The sequence below is a fragment of the Euphorbia lathyris genome, chromosome 10, assembly GCF_963576675.1.
Source record: "Euphorbia lathyris chromosome 10, ddEupLath1.1, whole genome shotgun sequence".
NCBI lineage: Eukaryota > Viridiplantae > Streptophyta > Magnoliopsida > Malpighiales > Euphorbiaceae > Euphorbia > Euphorbia lathyris.
This window is the reverse complement of record NC_088919.1, coordinates 63,709,281-63,734,905: the sequence shown is the minus strand read 5'-3', so window position 1 is coordinate 63,734,905 and position 25,625 is coordinate 63,709,281. Positions and strand designations below refer to the sequence as shown.

Here is a 25,625-nt window from a genome sequence, read left to right as displayed (position 1 = left end):
GATTTTTCTCGAGTAATATGGTTTTATCCTATGAAGTATCACTTAGATTTATTTAATATTTTTTGTGTTTTTCATGCTGAGATTAAAACTCAATTTAGTAAAAATATTCACAGTTTGTGGAGTGACAATGCCAAAGAATATTTATACAACAATTTTTAATCTTATCTTTTACAATATCAAACATCATGTGTTATTGCGCCTCAACAAAATGGTGTGGCTGAATGGAGGAATCACTATTTACTTTAAATTACATGTGCCATAATGTTTCAAATGTAAGTCCCTAAACTGTTTTAGGTAGATGTTGTTTCCATTGAATGTTATCTCATCAATCGTATGCCTTTCGATGTCCTTAAGGGTCAGATTCCATACTCTATTCTCATTCATTCTCAATCTTTGTTTTTTTGTTGCTCCTCGTATTTTTGGATGTACTTGGTTTGTTCAAGATATTCGTCCTTAAGTCTCCAAGCTTGGTCCCCAATCTCTAAAGTGTGTCTTTATAGGATATTTTCGGAGTCAGAAAGGGTACTGTTGTTACTCTCCATCTTTGGGGCGCCATCTTGTTTCTGCAGATGTCACGTTCTTTGAAAGTACTCATTTCTTTCGACTGTCTCCATCTTCACCCACTTTACCTCCAAATAACACTAGTGATAATTTTCTGATATATATTTTAAGTGAATAGGTTATCTCTCAGCCTGTTATTCATTAAGTTTATTCCTAGCGTGTGCTACCTGCAATTGAGGCACATGCTCTAGAACCAGACACCAATATTCTCTCATATATTTCGGCTCCAGATTCTCTACCTTTATCTGATCCCAGTCTTGACATTCCTATCGCCCTTCGGAAAGGTAGACGGTCTTGCACTTACCCTGTTTCCTTATTTGTTTCTTATAATGCCCTATCATCCTCCTCCAAGTGTTTTATAGCCTCTTTAGATTCCACTATTATTCCATCATCCATTTCAAAAGCTATGTCTCACCATGGTTAGCTAGAAGCAATGAAAGAAGAATTGAAGGCACTGGAACATAATCACATTTGGGATCTTGTTCCTCTACCAACACAGAAGAAGCGAATTGGTTGCAGATGGGTTTTTGCTGTTAAGATGAAATGGTACATTTTCTCAACTCAAGGCTCGCTTGGTTGCTAAAGGCTATGCTAAGACTTATGGTATCGATTATTTTGATACTTTCTCTCTAGTTACCGAACTTACTTTTGTTCGTCTATTAATTTCCTTAGCTGCTACTTACAATTGGAGACTTCATCAACTCGATGTTAAAAGTGCATTTTTGAATGTTGACCTGTGTGAAGAGGTTTATATAGAGCAACCACATGGGAAGGTGTGCAAATTAAGAAAGTCTTTGTATGGATTGAAGCAATCTCCCCGTGCCTGGTTTGGAAAATTTAGCGATGCAGTGATGAAATTCGACTTATGCCAGAGTGTATATGATCCTTCGGTGTTTTACGCTAGTTATAGTTCTGGATGCATTCTATTGGTTGTGTATGTTACGACATTGTAATTACGGGCAACAATGTTGCTTGGATTAAGAAGCTGAAGGAGTTCCTTGGTACTTGCTTCCAAACGAAGGATCTTGGTCCTTTGAAATACTTCTTGGGAATAGAGGCATTCCGCAACCGGAAAAGGATTTGCTTAACTCAAAGAAAATATTGTTTAGATGTGTTAAAAGATGGTCTAATTGACGCAAAGACATATGTTCCTCCAATGGTACCAAATGTGAAGTTGAAGCCCGATGATGGTGACTTACTCAAGGAGCCTGAGAAATATAGAAGAATTGTTGGCAAACTAAATTATCTCACAATCACTCGTCCATACATTTCATTTCTGGTAAGTGTGGTCAATTTATGTCCTCGCCCAGGACAACGCATTGGGATGTTGTTGTTCATATCCTGAGGTATCTAAAGGGAGCTCTTGGACGAGGCTTGTTATATCAAAATCATGGACATCATGTTGCAGAAGGTTTCACCGATGCAGACTATATTGGGGATCTTTCAGACAGACATTCTACTATTGGATATTGTGTGTTTATTGGGGAAAATCTTGTTAGAAAAGTAAAAAATAGAATGTAGTTTCTAGATCCACTGTAGAATCTGAATACCGAGCTTGGCATAGAGCACATGTGAACTTGTGTCGCTACGTCGTCTACTTGGTGAAATTGGGTTTGTCCAGGCAAAACTTATGAAGTTGTATTGTGACAATGAAACAATTATCTATATTGCAAATAACTATGTGTTTAGTGAAAGAACCAAACGTATAAATGTAACGCCCGTAAAATAATTTATATAGATATTAATTATATTTATGTATTATTATGTTTCACTACAAAAAAAAATTTAGCATTAGAATTTTTGGAAAAAAAAATAACAATAAGTATAATTCCAAATAAAAACAAATGAATTTAAATAGATAAGATAGAGCTCTTACTTTTATTTAATTTTTTTTTTTGTTTTTTTATGTTATTAAAATATGTTTTAACTTATCATAGAAATTTTTTTTCTAATATATATGTATATTTGAAAGAAAAGTCTATATTGAAATTTGGTGATAAATTAGTGTTCTTTTGAAACACTAATACATTAGCATTATCTTAGTAATGCTGAAGAAGAAGAAAAAAAAACGGCAACACAAGTTTTTTTTTTCTTTATTATGTTTAATGTGTTAAATATATATATTATAAAATAAAACCATTTAATTCAAATTTTAATTAGGTAAACCTTTTCTCCTTGTATAAAAGCTTATTTGTTTGGAAAGGGAGCCGCAAAAAAACCCATTTTGAGATTGTGGAAAAAAAACACTTTTCTTTAGCAGCCGTATTTTGAAATTTTACAGAGGTTATCTTTCATGAAGACGGCATGTCGATTAAACAGAAAATAGGCTATAAGAGTTCGTTGAGTAGTTAGACTTGGCATTGAATAGCTAAGGTGAGTAGTTAATTAAATATACCTTCCATTATATGTTTGTTGCCATGTTGATTGGTTGAGATAAATTAATTGTTTATTGGCTCGATCTTCGTGTTTGATAGACTGGGTGTATTAATTGCTTATTGATTCGATGTATATGTTTGACATGTATACTTGATATTTATGACGACTACAGACTGGGTGTATTAATTGCTTATTGATTCGATGTATATGTTTGACATGTATACTTGATATTTATGACGACTACGGTGACGTGAATGAATCGAATTTGATATTGATAGTTGTGAGGACATAAATAGTTTTTTTGGACCAAGACTTATGGGGGATAGAATGGAAATCGATTATGATACGGTTGATAAACTTTGGATAATATGAAACACTGGAAATTATAAGAATAAGAGCTTATCTAGGATAGTATATTCAATGGTTGCGACTGAAATGAGAAAAATGAATAAACACCGGGTATTTGTTACGACAAGGTGTTAAGGTACCGGGTATTTGTTACGACATGGTATCCCATGATATGATTGTACTGGCCAAGCAACCATTGGGTATTACTATACTAGAGTAAGCAGGGCCCTTTAAATAAATTAATAGCAATTTATCAATTATTGGTTTGTCTGCTTGATAACTAATAAATTTAAATGCACGAAACTATTGCATGCGCATGTGGTTGAACTGTGTATTTAATTAACTATCTTATTGAGTCGGCAGCTCACTCCTTGCCACCACCACTTTTCAGGAATAAAAGACTAGCGACGCTCGTATGGATCGGTCAGTATGTAGAGTCGTCCTTATTAAGATTTTATTTCTATTAGTCTAGCTTATCTGTACTTTTGAATTTTATTAGTATATTATATGTAATTTATTATTGTTTCAAAAATTGACGGTTTTTAAAAAGGCGTGTTACATTTAATGATATCAGAGCGGGTCTACGTTCTTAGGGATGAACTGTGATATCAAATATATGGCATAAGATATCTATATTGGCCAAACATAAAAAAAAATATTGTACATAATATTGTGAGACAACAAAAAAACAAAACAAAACACTAAGGACTATTGTCCTTATTCGAACTCCTCTTTATCACATAGTTACACTAGGACTCCACCTCCTAAGCTTAGTTAATCTAGGTTTATTATCTGTGTATATATAGCCTTGCTTATACGAAGGCAATTAAATTAATATACTACAATATACACAATTGCTCATTATTACACCATTCTTCTCTAATATCTCATTCAAGCAAGTATAATATTCTTTAAAATTTCAGGGTCGAAGTCGATTTTTTTTTTTTAGGAGAGCACGTTAGCAACGGATGAGTTTATTAACCAAAATTTTCCTTAAGTTAGTTCTTGTGATAAGATTAGTTAGTTTGCTTGATCATAAATGTAATATAGCTTAATTATTTCTTCTCTTTTCAATATTTTTTTTTCTTTTATTATATTTTGGGGTACTTTTTTTTACGGATAAAATATGTCAATTTATAATTACATTAGTATTAGTGTCACACTACAGGGATTATCCGGTATAAAAAAACAATTGGTGGTTGAGGGTCTAATTGAAAAGAGAATGAATGAATAAAAGATACAAATAACAAGAATATTAATATAAACAAGTTAAAGGCATTGTATGTAAGGATAAGGTACCAAAATATGCCTATGGTTTTTGGGAAGATTCCATGTATAAAATAGCACCAATATAAGTTTAACGTTTAAAAAAGGGTACCAATTTAGGCCTCGATAACGGATTGAAATGGGTGAGAAATACCACTTTTGTGGAATTAAAGGGGTAAATAGGACATTCTATGAGTTGGGGGGGGGGGGGGTAAATGGACAAGTTGATGGGATGAGAAATATCACTTTTATGAAATTAATGGGGTAAATAGAACATTCGATGAGTTGAAGAGGTAAAATGACAAATTTGGACAAGTTAAGGGGGTTGGAGGAGCATTAGGTCTTTTTAATATGTTTTAATCTATTTTGTGAATTATGTAATAACATTTTAAGGCACGTGCAACACACTTCTGCATTCAACTTACTTTTTTTAGGGATAATTACTAATCTAACCCAATCAAGGACCCCAATTAACATATCTAACCCACCTTGCTTCCATTTTACCAAATTAGACATTTAAACCCATTTTGGACAAAATTACCCTTATTTTAGTTTGAAGGTTCATCTCCTACCTCCCGCTGCTTCCACTTCGACTTCCTCACCTGACCTTTCCCATTCAACTTCATTGTGGTTCATCTTCTTCAGTTTCAGTTCGTTTCAACTGCATTTTACGTTTTATTTTCATCACTATATATAATCCGGTCCGTTCTTCTCTGCATTTTCATTTTATTTTCATCTCCTACCTCGGGCCTGGTTTCATCTAGTGCGCGTGGCGAGGATGGCAAGAAAACGGAAGGCGGCAGCGGCGGCAAACGAAGAGGAAGGACGGACGAAACATAAGGTAAGCATGCATCATCTTCTTCTTTGTTGTTTCCGCCATTAATGAAGCTTGAATGCGCTCGAATGCGACGTTAATGGCTACCGTGGAAATATTGTCGCATTCGTCTATGAATGCGCTCAAATGCGATCATTTTAATTGTATATAAATCTGTCGCATTTGTGACCTAAATGCGCTCAAATGCGATAAGGTATTACCTTAAACATGTCGCATTTGTTACCTAAATGCGCTCGAATGCGACAAGCTATTACCTTAAACCTTGTCACATTTGAGCGCATTCACAAACGAATGCGACAAGATTGTAAGTAAAATAATGAATTATACATAGAATATATCAGATTTGTTAGTGAATTTAATATGTGTATGTTTAAAATTGTTACAACATGATCCCAGGGAAGCCAAAAAGGGCAAACATAGTGTCGGTCCCGTGTAATTAGTTCCAAGGGGGGGGGGTTAGGAACTAATGTAACTTTTTCGCTTATGCTGACTTAATTCTATTCATTAAATAACCTTACTCAGTTTTGGTCAGCAAAGCTGAGCGAGATGTAAGACAGCTTTAGTCAGAGGCTGACTAGAACTGTTTTACATATAAGTTGGGAATTAACACTTACGGTTAGCGTCCAACTCAGCACTCTGATTACTCAGTGTCAGCTTATACAATTTATATCCTGAGTAAATTAAACAAGCAACACATGCAAATATATATTGAGAGGAAGGGTTAGAGAATACTCAGCAGTCTTATCCTGGTTCGGCCTCACCGCCTACGTCCAGTCCCTAGAATCCTTCCGGGCTTTTTCAATCCACTACTGAGCTCTTTAAAGGTAGAGCACAAACCGTTTACAAACAATTGAGTATGCAAGAGTACCTTCCTCTATTCGTCTACTCAATTCTACTAAATGCTATAACCAAACACTCAGATTTTCTCTACCGTTGAGTACAAACACCGAGTACTCAGCACCACTCTCTCAATCTTTACAATTGATACAAATTTGTTCTTTCTAGATGAAGAACACTTTAGATGAATACAAATTCGATCTAGACTTTTACACAGAGATAGGATTTGGGTGTAAGTATTTGCTTTTCTTTGTTTTTATGTGCTTGTATGTATGCTTTTCTTTTTGTACTTCAGCAAAGGATCCAAGTGATGAACTTGTCCTTTTATAGTGAAATCTGATGCTTCAATCATTTGAATTCGGATGTATCCATTGAATTCAAACGGTCTTCTTGCGTCATTCACTGGTCAGCATACAGATTTTGCAGGCCAATCATGTCGTCTGAATTTGGCAGGCGTCAGGCTTGTCTTCTTCTTCCAGGTTCGTCTTCTAGTGCCCATTTCGTCTTTTAGTCAAATGCCAGTTGACCCATGTATCTCGAAAAGGTCTTTGGGCGTAATTCCAAGGCTTCTGTATTGGTGTAGACACTTGTCGGATCTTGTCTTTTAGTAAACGGATCATTCGCGCTGTCCTGACGAACACTCAGCTTGACTTTATTGACGTTGCCTTTGTTCTTTATCTCTATCAGAGACTGAGTAACATTCCACTCAGTGTCTTCGGGCAGCTTCGTCTTCAAGCATTTGTTCTGAAGAAGACTTATCTTCTATTATGCTGAGTTATACTTATACTCAGCTTGTGCTGTGTTTCATGCTGACTTCATTCTGTCTAACTTTTTATTTCTGTTCTCATTTATAAACATACTCAACATTGAACGAACACATTAGTACAATTAAATCAAAGCATTTAAATTTAATTGTCTTAATCATGGGATTAACTTAAATAATTTTGTCAAATCAAAATCATGTGGAAAGGTGTTTCAACAAACTCCCCCATTTTGATGTTGGCAAAAATATTTGATTGTGGAACTCAGCATTGAGTATCCCCATGATTGAAAATCCTTTTATACTTCTGAAGTTACTCCCCCATAAGGGTTGCATCTATTGACTTAAAATAACTCTAAACCTTCTAATATTTAATCGAGTGAAGTTAAGACATGTCTTTACTGACTTAGTTCAATTTTAGACCTTCCAAGATCTAATTCAGATGAGCCTAGGTCAGCTTTCAGAAGAGTTCAATGCTTGGAACATATAGTTGTTACTCAGAGTTGCATATTGGTATCAGAGTTATGTGTGCTGAGTATATTTTACTTGTATTTTCCTTATGTTCACAAGATTTAAATTGCTGTTTAATGAGTAGTTAAGTATGACAGATCAGCATATAAGCACAATAGTTAAGCATCGCATATATATTGGTCAGTGTGAATAAAATATGCTTATATATATGGTCATCATAACAAAATAGAACGTGCCAAATATGAAGTTATAAGTCTAAGACTATTTCTAATCTATCTCTTTACAGTACACCGATCCATTAGCCCTATATGGTGGCCAATACATTGACGAGTTTGAGGAAAGACCAGTTATTTGTAATGTTGATGATCAGCGCCACCGAATATATGCATATTTGATAGAGAAGCTAGATGCATGGATCAACGGGCCTGAATCAACTGAGGGAATATGTTTGGATGGTTTAGATATGTACCGGCTTGATGCAAAGTTTTTCACTACCCTTCGGCTTGAGGGGACGTATATCTGCAATGAGGTAATATTAATCCATCCAATATTCCCTTTTCATTTGTAATTATTTGTCTTTTACTATAGTATTAAAGGTTTACATAATCACTGTTGTAGCATATCACTGGTTGGCTGTATTTACTGAGACGACAGTCAGTAAAAACTGGGGTGGATGTAGAATGGACTACAGTTGATACAGATTTTGTTGGATTAATGGGCCAAGCCATATATATGAAGGGGTTCAATGAACCAGGGTGGGATAGTGCAAACTATTTCGTACAAAGAGTAAAAGGTGATGCAGATAATTTTGTTCGCCTTTGGCACAAAGTGAAAAGAGTGTTTATTCCGATCAACTGCAAGCAAGAGCACTGGATCCTAGGAGTATTAGAGTTGGGGTCTATGCACCTAAACATATATGACAGCCTTATCCCAAACATGTCGGAGCAACCTTTGGATGTGTTCCTCCAAACACCCTTACAAGTCATTGTTAGAGTCATGGAATTAAGCGGCTATTTTGTAGATGGACGTGAAAATGTGAGACGGATGATCACTTGGAGTAGAGTTCCAGGGGTGCCACAACAAATGTCCGGCTCAAATGACTGTGGTATTTGGACTTGCATAAACGCATAATTCTTAAGTGAATTACATGATCTCCCACATGATGACTCATATGTATATCCATACAACTCTACAGATGGCACTTTCTTCCATTTGCGCCTTGCAGTTGAGTTGTTTCATGGACGGTTGTTAGATTTCAAATGATATTGTAATAGTACGTTTTTTGTTATATATTATGTTTTATTTATGTAATTATATTGTGTTCTATGTTCTTATTTCAAAACATTTTACAATGTTCTTATACAATCTTGTTTAAAAACCTTATCGCATTTGACTGGAATGCGCTCAAATGCGACAAGTTTGATTCAACAATGAATTTTCTGAACCGCATTTGAGCGCATTCAACACTCAAATGCGACAAGGTTTGTAAACAAATCTTGTCGCATTTGACTGGAATGCGCTCCAATTCGACAAGTAGTATTCAACAAGGAATTTTCTGAACCGCATTTGAGCGCATTCAACACTCAAATGCGACAAGGTTTGTAAACAACCTTGTCGCATTTGACTGGAATGCGCTCAAATGCGACAAGCTTCATTAGAATCATATAATACAAGGTACACTGTAAAGTTGGTTGCCCCTTAGAATCATAAAGTCTTAAAACAAGCACAATGTTAAGGACAAATGATATTAATCAACTCGATCATAAATGCTTCGAGGTAGTAGTGTTAGAACAACTTGCTGAACTTGAGATTACACTATGAAGCCGTGTGGTGTTTGGAAGCATGGAGGGACAATTCAAACGATTATGACCGATGCTCCCGCATCTGTTACACCTTGTGCGAATTACATCTTCACCCACGGATGGCCTTCTTTTCTGACCTTTTGGACGACCAGCAGACCGCCCCTCCTTCTTAGGAGGAAGCACCTTCATAGGATTCTCGTTCACTTTCCATTCCGATTGGTGACCAAGTGGATATATCGACTCACCCCATGAAGCACCCATAGCCATAAAGAAAAATCTAAATTGATCATCATCATCTGTCTCGATATGTGTCACAGTTCCCGAGTTTGTACTCTTCAACATCTCACAGTAGTCCGGTAACAATATGAACGATTCCTCCGGCGAACCACTCTGAGCTTCCAATGCTCAATGTCTTGCTCTCCAAGCTTGCATATAAGAGAGATTAACGGAAAAATCTCGTTCAAAATCGAAAACAATATCCTTTGGTTGATGCACCCGATTTTCCAAATCAAACCTATTTCGGAGTAGTATCCCTGCAACACGTTTCCCCGCTTGCCTGCGGACATATCTGATCTCTCCAAAAGTGTGCATGTCCATACCATCCATTCTTGAAAGCCTGAACAAATTGGAACCTAGAATGACGATCCCTCTAGCCCTCCATTTACATTTGTCCACATCCTTACATTTCACCTCAAACAAAGACTTGTTTGATTTGTAAACCTTCCATTCAAACGAATTTTCAATTGCATATTTTCCAAGTGAATCTTGCAATTCAACTTTGTTTGAAAATATATCATTGACCCTCAAAGTAGTCCCTCCGTTTGATTGCTTAGGTGCAATCATATTCACGGGCGCATCACATGGCTTTGGACACCATCGAAATGGATCAGTCATCCTTTTCATTCTATCTTCATCACCATCCTCATATGGGATACGTTGGACGCATTCAGATTGCTTAGCTGTTTCATGAACACTTTTAATAGGAATTTCATTCTGAGTGATATCTTCATTTTCCACATTGTCACCATTATCGTAACAATAATCATTATCATAATGCTCATCATAATGATCATGATTATCATTATTCAGATAATCATCATTATTGTAGTTTTGATAATCAATACCATTTCCACCATCGTTGTCATCCTTACCATGTATAGGAGCATCCAGTTCGATGGTGGGATCATTACTTACTACTTCTGATGTGATATCAAAAGCACAAGAGCATGGAACAAAGGAGCTTGGAGTTAAGGAGCCTAGTAGAAGCATGAGGGATCCATTGGAGCTGTCAATTGGACCTATGACGAAGAATCGTGCAAAGAAAGACCAACAAATGCTTAATGGACTCATCTTGAGCTTCTTTAAACAATGAATGAATTCTAGCGAAGTCATTAAAGATGGTGTGTTTTTGTGTTGTATCCAAGCCCAAGCCCATAATAGTGATATGTAAAAAGGTTGATCATATTTTAAGAGAAGCTTTGGACTTGCATGTGTTTGGCATGTGCAAAACCCATTGGAACTCATTAAAATTAATGCTATAACCTTATAGGTTTGATTGGGCTTATTTCTAGCTAATTAAAAGGCCCAAATAATGTTAATTAGTGGGCTGAAATTGGGCTCTAAAGGACAAAAACGAATTTAATGTTTTTCCTTGTCTAATTAGGATTTCTTTTACCTTGGTGCACTAGGATTCAACTTCCTTTTTAGTTTAGGTTTAGGTTTATTTTGTAGCCTATATAAAGGCTTGTATTCTTCATTATTTTTATCAATCAGAAATCAATATTTTTATGAACAAAAGTTCTTCTTTTCCTTTGGGAATTATTTTCAATCCGGGATTGAATTCTTTATTGTGAGCTTGAGAGACCGGGTCATCATTCTTGCAATATTATCCTGATCGTGAACAAGTATTTTGGTAAGGTACTTGTGAATCGCCAAACACTCAGGTTCCAATTTAATTATTCGAAGGTGTAAGGTCAGATCTCCTTTCATTGTCTTTAATTCTTTGGGATTGGTTTGTTATCACCAATTTATGTTTGTTATTTGATTCTATTAATTCCTTAAGATAGATCGGGAAAACTTGTTGATTTGGTTATTATCTCTTTTTCATAACCAATATCACATCAATTGGTATCAGAGCTTTGGCTCTTAAGGAATTTGTTGTTTTTGTTTTGTTTGTCGAAATTAAAAAAAAAAAAAATTACCCCAATCTAGAGTCTTTAATTATTGATCGAGTTCCTCATATCTTTGCATCTAGTTATTTAGGTTCTTAGTTGTAGCGAACTGATTATTTTTGGATTCTATTCTTACTAGCCAAACCCATTTATGTGTGTGAATTTCTTCAATTTTTTTTTGCATGCTAAATCATTAGTGCAAGTTTAATTTGTTAATCAAATCCAATCTAGTTTAAAAAAAAAGAAAAAAAAAAGAAAAAAAAAAGGAAAAAAAAGGAAAAAAAAAAAGAGGAAAAAAAAGGAAAAAAAAAGGAAAAAAAAAAAAAATCGGCTCATTGTTTGTACTAAAATTACAAGTTTTCTAGAATTTGCATGCTAAACACACATTCTTAAAATTTCTTTCAAACATTTGTCTCTTCTTCGAAAATCGTCTTTTATTCTATTCTTAGTGTGCTAAACTTTGGTTATCGTTACAATATTAGTCTTCTTTGCTTCTAGTTTCTGCTCTACTTTATTTTGTCATTCTTTTGCTTCATTGGCATTTATATTACCCGAGATAATCCTTGTGATCTATCAAGATAATATAAAAGAGTGATTGAACCGGTTGTGAGGTACTTCTTTTACTTTCTTTTTCTTCTTTTCTTGCTTTAGACTAGATTTCACTTTTCTTTCATTCTTTATATATTTTGTCATGTCTAACGAACCTAAAAAGGACAACGTTAACGATGTTGATTCTAAAGAATGGCAACAAGCTATTGTAGGTGAGATGAAGAGGTTAGGGGCTATTGTGGCTGATTTGGTTTCAAACCAAAAGAAATCAAGCCAAAAGAAAGGAGGACGCGGGAGATTGAATTTTGATGATGAACTATCCGAGTCTGAAGAGGAGGAGCAGTTTGGATACCGAAAAAGGGGTAACGATCGAAAAGATAGTAATCTTAATGCTATCAAACTTAAAATGCCCACTTTTCGAGGAGCTAGTGACCCAGAGGCGTATCTTGATTGGGTACGAAAGGTTGAAACAATCTTTGACATACATGAGTATTCCGAGGAGAAGAAGGTGAAACTTGTAGTATCCGAACTAACTGAATATGCGGCTGTTTGGTGGGACCAATTAAAGCGCACAAGAAAAAGAGATGGTGATGAACCCATAAGAACATGGGGTGAATTGAAGAAGGTCATGAAAAAGAGATTTGTGCCGGCTCACTATTATAAGGAGTTGTTGAAAGAACTCCAATCCATGTCTCAAGGTAACCAATCTGTTGAAGATTATCACAAACAATTGGAGATGGCACTAATCCGAGCTGATATACAAGAAGATGAGGAAGCTACCATGGTTAGATTTCTCATGGGAATGAAGAGGGAGATTCGCAACCCTCTTGAGCTACAAACTTATTTCCACATGGACGAGATGCTCCATAAAGCGATAAAAATTGAGAGACAACTTCAAGAGGTTGAGAAAGGGAGATCAAAGTTCAAAGGCACTACTTCCACTCCATGGAAGTCAGATCCAAGAGGTAATTTCAAAACTAAATCTGAATTTAGCTCTAAAAGTGACCAAACGCCTCAGGTTGATTCAAAAGCATTTGGGAAATTGCAAATTGGTGGAACTACTCCAAAATACAAAACTACTGAAAAACCCACAAGAACTCGTGAAATTGTGTGTTTTAAGTGCCAAGGGAGAGGGCACTATGCAAGAGAGTGTTCGAATCAAAAGGCGATGGTTATGAAGCATGGTGAGTTAATATCCGAAAGTGAGTCCGAACATGAATCAGATGATATGCCCACCTTAGAAGATTGTAGTGATATAGAAGAGGTGGATAGTAAAGGAGGACATGGAGTTAACTTAGTCACTCGTAGAACATTGAAGATGGGAGTGAGTGGTGACATTGAGCAACGAGAGCACATCTTTCATGCTCATTGCAACATACTTGGAAAAACATGCTTACTAATTATTGATGGAGGAAGTTGTTGCAACGTGGTAAGCAATGTGTTAGCAAGCCGATTAGGGATATCAACAATTCCACATCCCAATCCTTATCGGTTACAATGGTTGAATGATAGTAACGAACTCAAAGTTACTAAACAGGTGCTTCTGAACTTTTCTATTGGTTCTTTTTCTGATGAGGTATTATGTGATGTAGTACCTATGCAAGCATGTCATGTGTTATTGGGGAGGCCTTGGCAATTCGATCGATCAGCACTACATCATGGTCGAACAAATAAATTTACTATTGCTAAGGATGGGAAGAAGTATATTTTGCCACCTTTATCACCTGCTGAAGTGTTTGAAGATCAGCTCTACATGCAAAGAATGTTACAAGAATAATCTGTGAGAAGGGAAAAGGTTAAGGCGAGAGAAAATAAGAGTGATAAAATCAGTGAGGGTGTGAAGAGAGAAGAGGTGAGTGAAAAGGCATTAGTGAGGTCGAGAAATGAGGGTGAGAGGAGAGAAAAAGAGAGGAGCATTAACAAAAGCCAAAATCTATCTTTATATGCTAAATTGAGGGATGTAAAGCAAGCTGATTTTGAAAACAAAAATTTATTATTATTTTATTGTAAGAGTTTTTGTTTATCTTCTGTAAGTCAGTCTAACCTTCCTTCTAGTATTTCCCCTCTTTTGCAGGAATTCAAGGATTTATTCCCCGAAGAGATGCCTAATAAGTTACCCCCGATTCGAGGAATTGAGCATCAAATTGACTTTGTTCCCGGAGCACAAATTCCAAATCGACCAGCCTATAGAAGTAACCCTGAGGAGACAAAAGAACTACAAAGGCAAGTCGAGGAACTAATGGCAAAAGGGTTGATTCGTGAATCTATGAGTCCGTGTGCTGTACCAGTCATCCTAGTACCAAAGAAAGATGGAACTTGGCGGATGTGCATCGATTGTAGAGCCGTCAATAAAATCACGGTAAAGTATCGTCATCCTATCCCTAGGTTAGATGATATGTTGGATGAATTAAATGGGGCTGTTATTTTCACTAAAATAGATCTTAAGAGTGGGTACCATCAGATTCGCATGTCATTAGGAGATGAATGGAAAACGGCTTTTAAGACTAAGCATGGTTTATATGAGTGGTTAGTTATGCCTTTCGGTTTAACAAATGCACCTAGTACTTTCATGAGATTAATGAATCATGTTTTGAGAGAGTTTATAGGTAAATTTATTGTTGTTTATTTTGATGACATTCTTATCTATTCTAAATCTGAGGCAGAACACATAGAACATGTTAAGGTTGTATTAGATGTTTTGAGAGAACAGAAATTATACGCTAACCTTTCTAAGTGCTCATTTTGCATGGAGAAAGTTGTGTTTTTGGGTTTTATTGTTTCAGCACAAGGAGTTTCTGTTGATATTGAAAAGGTGAAAGCCATTCAAGAGTGGCCAACGCCAAATTCAGTTACCGAGGTGAGGAGCTTTCATGGCTTGGCGAGTTTCTATAGGAGGTTTGTGAAGAACTTCAGTACCATTGCCGCACCACTAACCGAGGTAATAAAAAAGAATGTTGGCTTTAAGTGGGGCAAAGCACAAGAGGATGCTTTTGAGATGCTTAAGGCAAGACTAACTTCTACCCCCGTTTTAGCACTTCCAAACTTTGATAAATCGTTTGAAATTGAGTGTGATGCGTCGGGAGTAGGGATTGGTGCTGTTTTAATGCAAGAGGGTCGACCTATAGCCTTCTTTAGTGAAAAACTTAGTGGTGCAACCTTAAACTATCCCACTTATGATAAAGAACTCTATGCATTAGTTAGGGCTTTGCAAATGTGGCAACATTATTTATGGCCTAAAGAGTTTGTGATCCACACCGATCATGAATCCTTGAAACATCTTAAGGGTCAACAAAAATTGAACCGAAGACATGCCAAGTGGGTGGAATTTATAGAGACGTTTCCTTATGTGATTAAGTATAAGCAAGGGAAGGAAAACGTAGTTGCTGATGCATTAAGTAGGAGAGTTAGCTTATTGAATGTGATGCATGCTAAGTGTTTAGGATTTGAGTATATCAAAGAATTATATGTTGATGATCTAGACTTTGCATCTATTTATAAAGCTTGTGAACTTACTGCTTTTGGAAAATTTTATAGACATGAGGGCTACTTATTTAGAGATAATCGATTATGCATGCCTAAATGTTCACATAGAGAATTTCTTGTGAGGGAAGCCCACGGTGGAGGCTTGATGGGGCATTTTGGGGTTGCTAAGACTTTGGACATGATTTCTGAACATTTCTTTTGGCCTCATATGAAACGTGATGTGGAAAGAATATGTGCTAGTTGTATTAATTGTAAGAAAGCTAAGTCTAGAGTTATGCCTCATGGTTTATACACTCCATTACCTGTGCCGAATGAACCTTGGACTGCTATATCCATGGATTTTGTGATGGCTTTACCTAGGTCTAAGAGAGGTAATGATTCCATATTTGTGGTTGTAGATCGCTTTTCTAAGATGGCACATTTCATACCATGCCATAAAACTGATGATGCTATTAATATTGCTAACTTGTTCTTTAGAGAGGTTGTTCGTCTGCATGGGATGCCAAAGAGTATAGTTAGTGATAGAGATCCTAAGTTTTTAAGCTATTTTTGGAAGACTTTGTGGAATAAATTGGGGACTAAACTGTTGTTTTCTACTTCTTGTCACCCTCAAACTGATGGTCAAACCGAAGTAGTAAATAGAACTTTAGGACAACTTCTTAGGGCAGTTATTCAAAAGAATCTTAAGTCATGGGAAGAATGCCTACCATTTATTGAGTTCGCTTATAATAGGGCTATACATTCATCTACTAACTTCTCACCATTTGAAATTGTTTATGGTTTTAATCCTTTGACACCATTAGACTTGATCCCTTTGCCTGTTGATGAAAGGAAAAGTTTAGATGGAAAGAAAAAGGCAGAAATGGTGCTTAAGTTACATGAACAAGTGAAACAACAACTGGAGAAGAAGAATGAGCATTATGCAAAGCAAGCTAACAAGGGTCGACAATGTGTTCTATTTGAACCCGGTGATTGGGTGTGGTTGCATATGCGCAAGGAAAGGTTCCCCGCTCAGAGAAAATCAAAGCTACATCCTAGAGGCGATGGTCCATTTCAAGTAGTCGCACGAATTGGGGATAATGCCTACAAGCTCGACTTGCCAGGTGAGTATAGTGTGCATGCAACTTTTAATGTGGCTGATTTATCTTTGTTTGATGTAGGAGATGAAGATTTGAGGACAAATCCTTTTCAAGAGAGAGGGAATGATGTGATATCAAAAGCACAAGAGCATGGAACAAAGGAGCTTGGAGTTAAGGAGCCTAGTAGAAGCATGAGGGATCCATTGGAGCTGTCAATTGGACCTATGACGAAGAATCGTGCAAAGAAAGACCAACAAATGCTTAATGGACTCATCTTGAGCTTCTTTAAACAAGGAATGAATTCTAGCGAAGTCATTAAAGATGGTGTGTTTTTGTGTTGTATCCAAGCCCAAGCCCATAATAGTGATATGTAAAAAGGTTGATCATATTTTAAGAGAAGCTTTGGACTTGCATGTGTTTGGCATGTGCAAAACCCATTGGGACTCATTAAAATTAATGCTATAACCTTATAGGTTTGATTGGGCTTATTTCTAGCTAATTAAAAGGCCCAAATAATGTTAATTAGTGGGCTGAAATTGGGCTCTAAAGGACAAAAACGAATTTAATGTTTTTCCTTGTCTAATTAGGATTTCTTTTACCTTGGTGCACTAGGATTCAACTTCCTTTTTAGTTTAGGTTTAGGTTTATTTTGTAGCCTATATAAAGGCTTGTATTCTTCATTATTTTTATCAATCAGAAATCAATATTTTTATGAACAAAAGTTCTTCTTTTCCTTTGGGAATTATTTTCAATCCGGGATTGAATTCTTTATTGTGAGCTTGAGAGACCGGGTCATCATTCTTGCAATATTATCCTGATCGTGAACAAGTATTTTGGTAAGGTACTTGTGAATCGCCAAACACTCAGGTTCCAATTTAATTATTCGAAGGTGTAAGGTCAGATCTCCTTTCATTGTCTTTAATTCTTTGGGATTGGTTTGTTATCACCAATTTATGTTTGTTATTTGATTCTATTAATTCCTTAAGATAGATCGGGAAAACTTGTTGATTTGGTTATTATCTCTTTTTCATAACCAATATCACATCAACTTCCGTTGGTTTGCTTTGACCAACATGTCCATCATTGTTTGGACGCAATGCTGAAGCTTGTATTGTTCGCATGTTTAGAGTAACATACAATGGAATCAAATCGGTCGGATTCATTCGGCAATACTCTATGAATCCCATGACATCTTCATCGTCATCAATATGTGCTATCCCACCACGCAGTTTATTTGGACCATATGTCGCCTGCATGGACATTTGGAGATCATACGAGGTTGAATCAACGCGAAGTGCACCATAAACTTTCTCTTTCAACTTTTGCAAGTCAATCTCTGTTGGCAAAACCAACAACTTCGCTTTACCACCCACGTATGTCATCACAGTTCCCTCTGTGGTCCACAGTCCGTTTCAAGATAAAAAAACACGTACACCTCTCTTTGGTTGACATACTTCTACATTTAGTAAAATGGACACGTGATCAAAACATAATAAAGCCAATTCATATGTAAATGCGACTCAAATGCGACATGCTACACCAAAATGCGACTCAAATGCGACAAGCTATACCAAAATGCGACCGCCAAATGCGACATGCTACATCAAATACGACCGCAAATGCGACGTGGCTCTGAATGCGACAAGCTATATGTGAGTCTTTGTCGCATTTGATTCTCTGTGTCGCATTTGAGCACCAGAATGAGACACATCGGGCGACAATGGCGGAATCGGAAAATGTCAAGATTCAAGCAAATGCATTCGAATACCAACTGTGTATTTCTAGTAATGTGTATGAAAAATGAAGAAATGATACTTACATGAACTTGAATGGGGTATGGATGTGCTTAGATCTTGGGTTGAGTTGATGAATTTTGCTGTGAGAATGTGAAAGTAAATGAAAGGGAAATAGGAGATGGTTGTTATATAAGAATAAGAGTAATTTTGTCCAAAATGGGTTTAAATGTCTAATTTGGTAAAATGGAGGCAATGTGGGTTAGATATGTAAATCGGGGTCCTTGATTGGGTTAGATTAGTAATTATCCATTTTTTTTATAACCAAATGATTAATTGATTACATTTTAAGTAAGTTCAGGAGGCTAACTGAATATTTTATGTAAGTTTAGGAGGTTATCGAGACATTTTGAAAATTAAGGGGGTCAATTGAGCTTTTTGGACAAGTTCAGGAGGTAAATGATGTATTAAGCCTAAGAAATACATATTAGAAATATATTTGATTAGTCTTAATACATTATTTGCTCTCTCAATTTGTCCAAAAAAAAATTTGATTAACCCATGAACTTTTAAAGTATCCTGATTGCCCCTATAAACTTGCATAAAATATTCAGTTAGTTCCATAAATTTACATAAAATGTACTAAATTGATCACTCGGCTACAAAAAGTAAGTTAAATACGGAAGATATATTGTACACGTCTTAAAAAAAAATGAACCGACGCGTCCAATACATCTTTCGTATTTAAACAAGAAATTCCTTTTTAATATATTGTGTGAAATATGTAATAACATTTTAAGACGCGTCTAATACATCTTTCGTATTTAACTTACTTTTTTTTTTTTTGCAACCGAGATTATATTTTATACGAGTTTAAAGGGCTAATTGAATATTTTATACAAGTTTAAGAGACTATCAAGATACTTCAAAAATTCAGGGGCCAATACAACTTTTTTGAATAAGTTCACAGACCAATAATGTATTAAGCCGTTTGATTAACACTCAAAACTCTTCTAATTCTATTCTAACTTCGTGCGAGTATCTCTCGAATCGTTTCTTGGCTTCTTTGATTTTTTTCTATGGTCTGAAATTAAATGGCAACAGCCGCTTTCACTAGTATTCTCTTGGGTCACCGCTTCCATATCTATTTCTCAGAAATCCCAAACCTGGCTTCCTTTTCTCAACGTGAGTGCCTCTCTACTCCTTTATTATTTTATTTTTATCATGTACTGGTTTTGGATTCTGTATTTGTTTTCCTTTTGTGGTTATAGATTCTGGTGTCCGTTTTTTTGTATTCGTATTATTGTTCGATGAAATTCCACAATCAATGATTTTTTGTTGCGGCGGGGCTTTAGCTGTTTTTTGAGTTTATTTGTAGAACAAGTTGATTGGTGCTGATTGATATAAGCTTGAGGCTCTTTAAAATAATGGACTATGGACTGTTTCCCTGCATAGTAATAGAAAACAAGTAATGTTGTTTGCATAATTGGTTTAGTGTTCATCTCAGGCGACATTAATAAGCAATTTTGAACAAAGCAATGTTGTTCATCATGTAATAGAGTAATTACTGATTATCAGATTGTTTTCTGTTCGTTCTTTTTCAATGACATTTTCAATTCTATGATTTGCTAGGTTGAATTGCAGAGAAATTTTGGGGATATGAAACTAAATCGCACCTCTTTAATCAATCTCGGCTCTTTCTTCGTTCCCTCCCAAAAACTTCCTTATTCGAACAAACACCCAATTTTCAACCTCTCTGTATTCTTCAACACCGGAACGCCCGCCAACTGTTCGACAATAATCCCAAACCAAATTGAAAATGTTTTCGAGGAAGATTTAGAGCCGCCGAAGGACTCTGTATTCTTCACCACCGGCACGCGCACCAACTGTTTGACAACAAGCCCAAACCAAATTGAAACGGTTTTCGAGGAAGATTTAGAGCCACCGAAGGACTCTGTGGAAGTTCTTAAAAAATGGGGTTGCAGTGACGATGATTTGCTAAAGATTTTATCTCGAGGACCTTCTCTACGTAATGCTGATATTGCTCCTCTTCAATCTAAGCTAACTTTGCTTCAGGGACTAGGCATTACTTCAACAGACCTTGTAAAGATCATCAATTGTCGCCCAAGATTTCTCAGTTCTCGCATCAATAATTGCTTTGATGAGCGCCTGGAGTATTTCATGACATTGTTTGGATCAAAACAAGTACTAATTAAAGCCATTGTAAGAAACCCTTCACTCTTGACATATGATTTTCATAACAGAATCAAACCTGTTATTGCATTGTATGAACAAATGGGTGTTCATAAACACGATTTGGTTCCATTGCTCTTGTCTCGGCCTACTTTGATTCCTCGAACTTCATTCAACGACGAGAAATTGGAGTACATTACTAAAACTGGGATTCCCAAAAATTCAAAGCTGTATAAATACACAGTTTGCATCATAGGAATCTCCAGAATTGAGACCATCCGTGAAAAAGTTGCAAACTTTGAAAAATTTGGGTTTTTGGAGGATCAAATTTGGGGTTTAATTGGGCGTTGTCCGCTTTTATTGACTCTATCTATTGATAAAGTTCAAAGGAATATGACTTTTGTTGTAGCTACCATGAAGCTACCTGCAAATGTGGTTATTCAGTACCCAAATTTGCTATTGAGTAATCTAGAGGTTGTTTTGAAGCCAAGAATGCATCTAGCTGGGAAAATACAAGACATGAATCTCTCTCCACAAGTTAAAGGACCTCTTATGTTTAGAGCTTTGAGAATGACAGAGAAAAGATTCTTGAATTTCTTTGTTTGGTCTCATCCTGAGAATGTTGCTGAAGAATTGATGGAATTTTATGAAAAAGCTAAGGGCTGCAAGAGATTGGCTGAAAACTCCAAGAGAACTGTTCATAAAGGGTTTCCTTTCTGAACATTTTTGCCTCACAGGTGCATATTTTATAGCTTAATCTATAATTAAACACCGGAGTAAGTTACCAAAATTATCTCAAGGTTTTTGGGAAGTACCAATTTAACCGCAGCGTACGAAATAACACCATTTTAGCCTCAACGTTTGTGAAATGGTATCAATTTCCCATAGGTAACGGAACTTGACAACTCAACATTTGTGAAATGGTACCAATAAAATGGTACTGTTTCACAAACGTTGAGGCTAAAATAGTGTTATTTTATACTTGGGTTTAAATTGGTACTTCCTCAAAAACCTTGAAGTCATTTTGTTACCTTATCCCTTAAACACCTAAACTGGTTTAAGATTTTATTGTATCTTATAATTAGTTGACTACTTCAGCCCACCCCTTTCTTCCGAAGAATTTAATGCTGCTTCTCAATCAATGTCCTTAAACACCCCAAATGTCAGCCTATGCTAATCACATAGTTCATTGTAACAGTGTGCTCTGAAATTTTACTAGATATATGTGAACTTAGCATCCAAATTGCTCATGAAAAGATCTTACTCAATAACTAGAGTTATAATTGTTGAGGCTCTGCTGATTTTCTGGTTGTTGCTTCTCTCTCTGCTTGTCCTTGTCCAAATACTTATAGTTGGTATTCTTACTTTCACTTTTGAGTTTGTTGACATAACAAATATATGGGGTGTTATTTTATGAATCTACATATAGTTAACTAGATTCTAAGCTAGTCATTATATTTTCAGGGTGTTCAATCTTACTAAGTTTTTAAATACTTTCTCTGATTAATCTTTGGAAAAGGTTTTTTAAATTACAGTCGATTCTTAATTTCTTATACATACATGGTAAGAGCCTAATATGGACTCACTTTACTGAAGTATTTGCTCTGATGTCCATATCTTACTTAGGATAGTCCATTTTGCTATTAGCTCTTCATTCGTAAGCTCTGTAGCTGTCTTAGAAAATTGAAGCAGTCTTACATGTTTTTTGTTTTTTTGCTAACTATTTGGATTTTTCAATATATATATATTTTTTTTTGTTTCAGGTCTTAGGTGAGGCAGACAGGTTGCTGAATGAGGATTTTGAGAAAACCCTTGATGAAATTTTAAAGGTATCCCACGGGAACGGAAAACATATTTATTTTCTACAACCATGACAAGGAAGGTATGCTGACCTATGTGGTACTTTGAACATGATCCTCATAAAAACATAATGACAGCTCGAAGTTTTTATTTTTACTTATTTGCATTCGTTCTTGCTCAGTCCTCTTAATTTTTCTGTAAGACACCTAATTGTTGATTAAAAGTCTTCCCAAGTTAGCGTTTATTTTTGTGGTTATCCTTTTGTACATCCTGAATGAGGGTATAACAATACCTAAACTTGTGTGCACTGATATGAATTGGGTTAAATGCACCATTGGTCACTGAACTCACATGATTGTCTCAAAATGGCCACTCAACTTCAATTTGTCTCAATAAAATCACCGAACTTTGAGTTTTGTCTCAGTTAGGCCTCTCCGGCGATTTCAGTGATTAAAAGGGATCAAAATGATGACATGGGTGACGCATCAGCATAAGTCAACTCAGATATCTGACTGAAACGACACATGGAATCCACATATGCGTCACCCTGGCAACCACATATCGGTTAATTTTATGAAAAAAAACACTTAATTTTTTTCATAAAAATAACCAACACGTGGCCGTCCCGTGTCGTTTCAGTCAGAAATCTGAGTTGACTCATGCTATCATGTCGGCCATGGCATTTTTGTGATGTCTTTTAACCACTGAAATTGCCGGAGTGACCTAATTGAAACAAAACTCAAAGTTGAGTGATTTTATTAAGACAAATTGAAGTTGAACGACCATTTTGAGACAACCATGCAAGTTCAGTGGCCAATGGTACATTTAACTCGATATTAATTATAACATCAGTTCAAGTAGTAAAAGTTAGTTCTAATGGAGTTCACAGATATAGAGATAGTGAATCTAAAATGGCCTAGAGTTTTTATGAGAACATTCTCTCTGTCTTTCCAGGTGAAAAAACTCCAGAGCTCTTGTTTAAGAAATCCTGTAAAGGTGTGGTGATATCATTTGTACAAATCTTTTTGTCTCTACGTAATTGTTTGCCTTCATGGTAACTCATTCAAACTCTTTTTCTTTCAGGTAGAAGCAGCATCCAAATATTCCATTGTTGACACATTAAAGCAGGAGTTTTGCTTTATTCCTGCTAAATACAAGGTATGGGCTTTTTCCCTTACTGGATTACTTTCCTGATGCTAAATAATAAGATCCTAATACAAGGTGGAACATTTAACTCTGGTCAAATTGGATCTGGTCAAATTGGATCTTCCATTCTGGAAGCAAGGAGAAAACCATAATAGAGATTCGACTCGTGAATCGAAATCCACATTTTGTGAATCGTGACTCATGAATCGAATCGAATTGTAAGATTCTGTTCAAATTCATAATACTATAAAAACTAAAATATTTATCATGTTGAACTCAAAATATCAAATATTAGTTTGGAAATGTAATTTTAATGTCAAAAAAGAAATCATATCAACCCATTACTTAAAATTTAAATGCAATCCTAATAAAACTAATTCACAAATCGGACTCTGTTTAATAACTTGGTGGAGATAGAGAGTTTGAGTTTCTGACTCCATTTTTTTGTCTTGTTGTTAACTTGATAATGATCGAATGGAACTAGTTTGAGTTGATAACTTGATAAATAACAATCGAACTAGAGGAGACTGAGTTTAGTAGTTAGTGTTGTTGAAGTTTTTGATGGACGGTAAAGAGGATCCGGCTCAAAAGAGAGCTGAATGCAATCGAATCATATGATTTGAATTGCGAATTGTAAGCTTCTGTTATAATTTAGGTTCGCCCTGTATATTCGGCTCGAAAGAGAGCTCAATTGAATTGTACGATTTGAATCGCCAATCATAAGATTCTAATAACAATGCTTGTGAATATAATGTTTGGTGAAATTTATCGGTGTAATTTTCAACAAAATACAGTATTGAGGTCGAGCTGAAGTTTATGAGTTTTCACTGCTTTGACTTGATTCTTGCGTTAGGTCAATCTCATACTTTAGCAATTAGCGAATGGCTAAATCAAGTGGTTATAGGAGCAGTTTTGGTAATAGTTTTTCTGCTTGCGCTATTCTTCAAAATATGAATGAATTAGAGAATTACATTTTGCAGTAGCACACTAATTACTCTTAGACCCTCTTTGGTAAAGAGCTTGTTGGGCTAAAATTAGAGGTATTAGCCATTTTAAGGTTTTGACTAGTCAAACCTCTAATAGTAGTTTTTGGTGAAAAGAGGTTTGAAAGAGCTTATTGAGTCTAAATACTAATTTTGAAAAAGCTGGTTTTAGGTGTTTTTTCAATTAGCATATTGTTCCATCTTTTTTGAAGGACATTTTTACCCCTAATTACTACCCTTTAACCCCAAATAAAGGCTTTACCATGTCCTTATTTGTTATTTTACACAAACAGCTATTAGCAATCAGCTAAGTTTTACTAAACAATTATACACAATCAACTAGTCAAATCAGCTAACCAAACTGGGTTTAGAGTTAATGAATGATTATGTGATAGGTATGCTGTAAGTGTGGACCTTGACAAATTGCATCCTATCTTGAAATTCTTGAGAAGATAAGTATTTCTGCATTGAGTAGATTAAACCTCACATTCTCTAACCATAACATGCATATTGAATTTGAGATGTTCGGATTTATAATTTACATGCTATCCGTCAACATCATGTTTGGCGCTTGAACACTGAATTGTAGTTCTACCATTTCAATTGATATTTAGTAACTGATAGTTGCTTCTACTTTTCATCTGTTGCTTTTATTGACTTGTGCAGATTTTCCGTGTCATGCTTACAGGATTGCTATCTTGTCTATCTTGTGACGGGTAAATTAATACGTGGTGTACAACATTTGTCATTTTTAACACTTTGGTGTACAACATTTGTCATTTTTAACACTTTGGTGTACAACCTTTAATTTTATACACGAAGCTGTACAACTTTTTGGTAACCTCCCACTAAAGTGTACAACCGGTGGTTATGACCGGTCAACGCGCCACGTCAATAATTTGACCTCCCTAAAAATCAAAATTGCTAACAGGATGCGTTGACCGGTCAACTTTCGACTTTTAGGAAGATCAAATTGCTAACATGGTGCTGCACGGTCATAATTACTGGTCCTACATTTTAGTAGGAAGTCACCAAAATGTAGTTGTGCACCAAATTGTGAAATAGAGGAAAGTTTACCATTTATGTAATTTATCCATCTTCTGACTGAAAAGTCTGGAAGTACTACTATGGTTTTCACCCGAACATGTGATGCTACTAACTTTTTGGCTGTGGTCCTTCGAAATCTTGGTCCAAGGGTCATCCTATTAATGGTCATATGACTCAGATAACTA

The 25,625-nt window shown here is 35.8% G+C and overlaps 1 protein-coding gene across 1 annotated transcript; it reads left to right on the top strand.

Annotated features, from left to right (window-relative positions):
* Positions 1–19,288: 19,288 nt before the first annotated feature.
* On the top strand, positions 19,289–22,348 carry LOC136208719 (uncharacterized). The gene is made up of 3 exons (XM_065999841.1): positions 19,289–19,456; positions 19,904–21,201; positions 22,228–22,348. Exon 2 carries the CDS (start codon positions 19,931–19,933, stop codon positions 21,182–21,184), a length of 1,254 nt encoding a protein of 417 aa, XP_065855913.1. The 5' UTR covers positions 19,289–19,456; positions 19,904–19,930; the 3' UTR covers positions 21,185–21,201; positions 22,228–22,348.
* Positions 22,349–25,625: the final 3,277 nt, after the last annotated feature.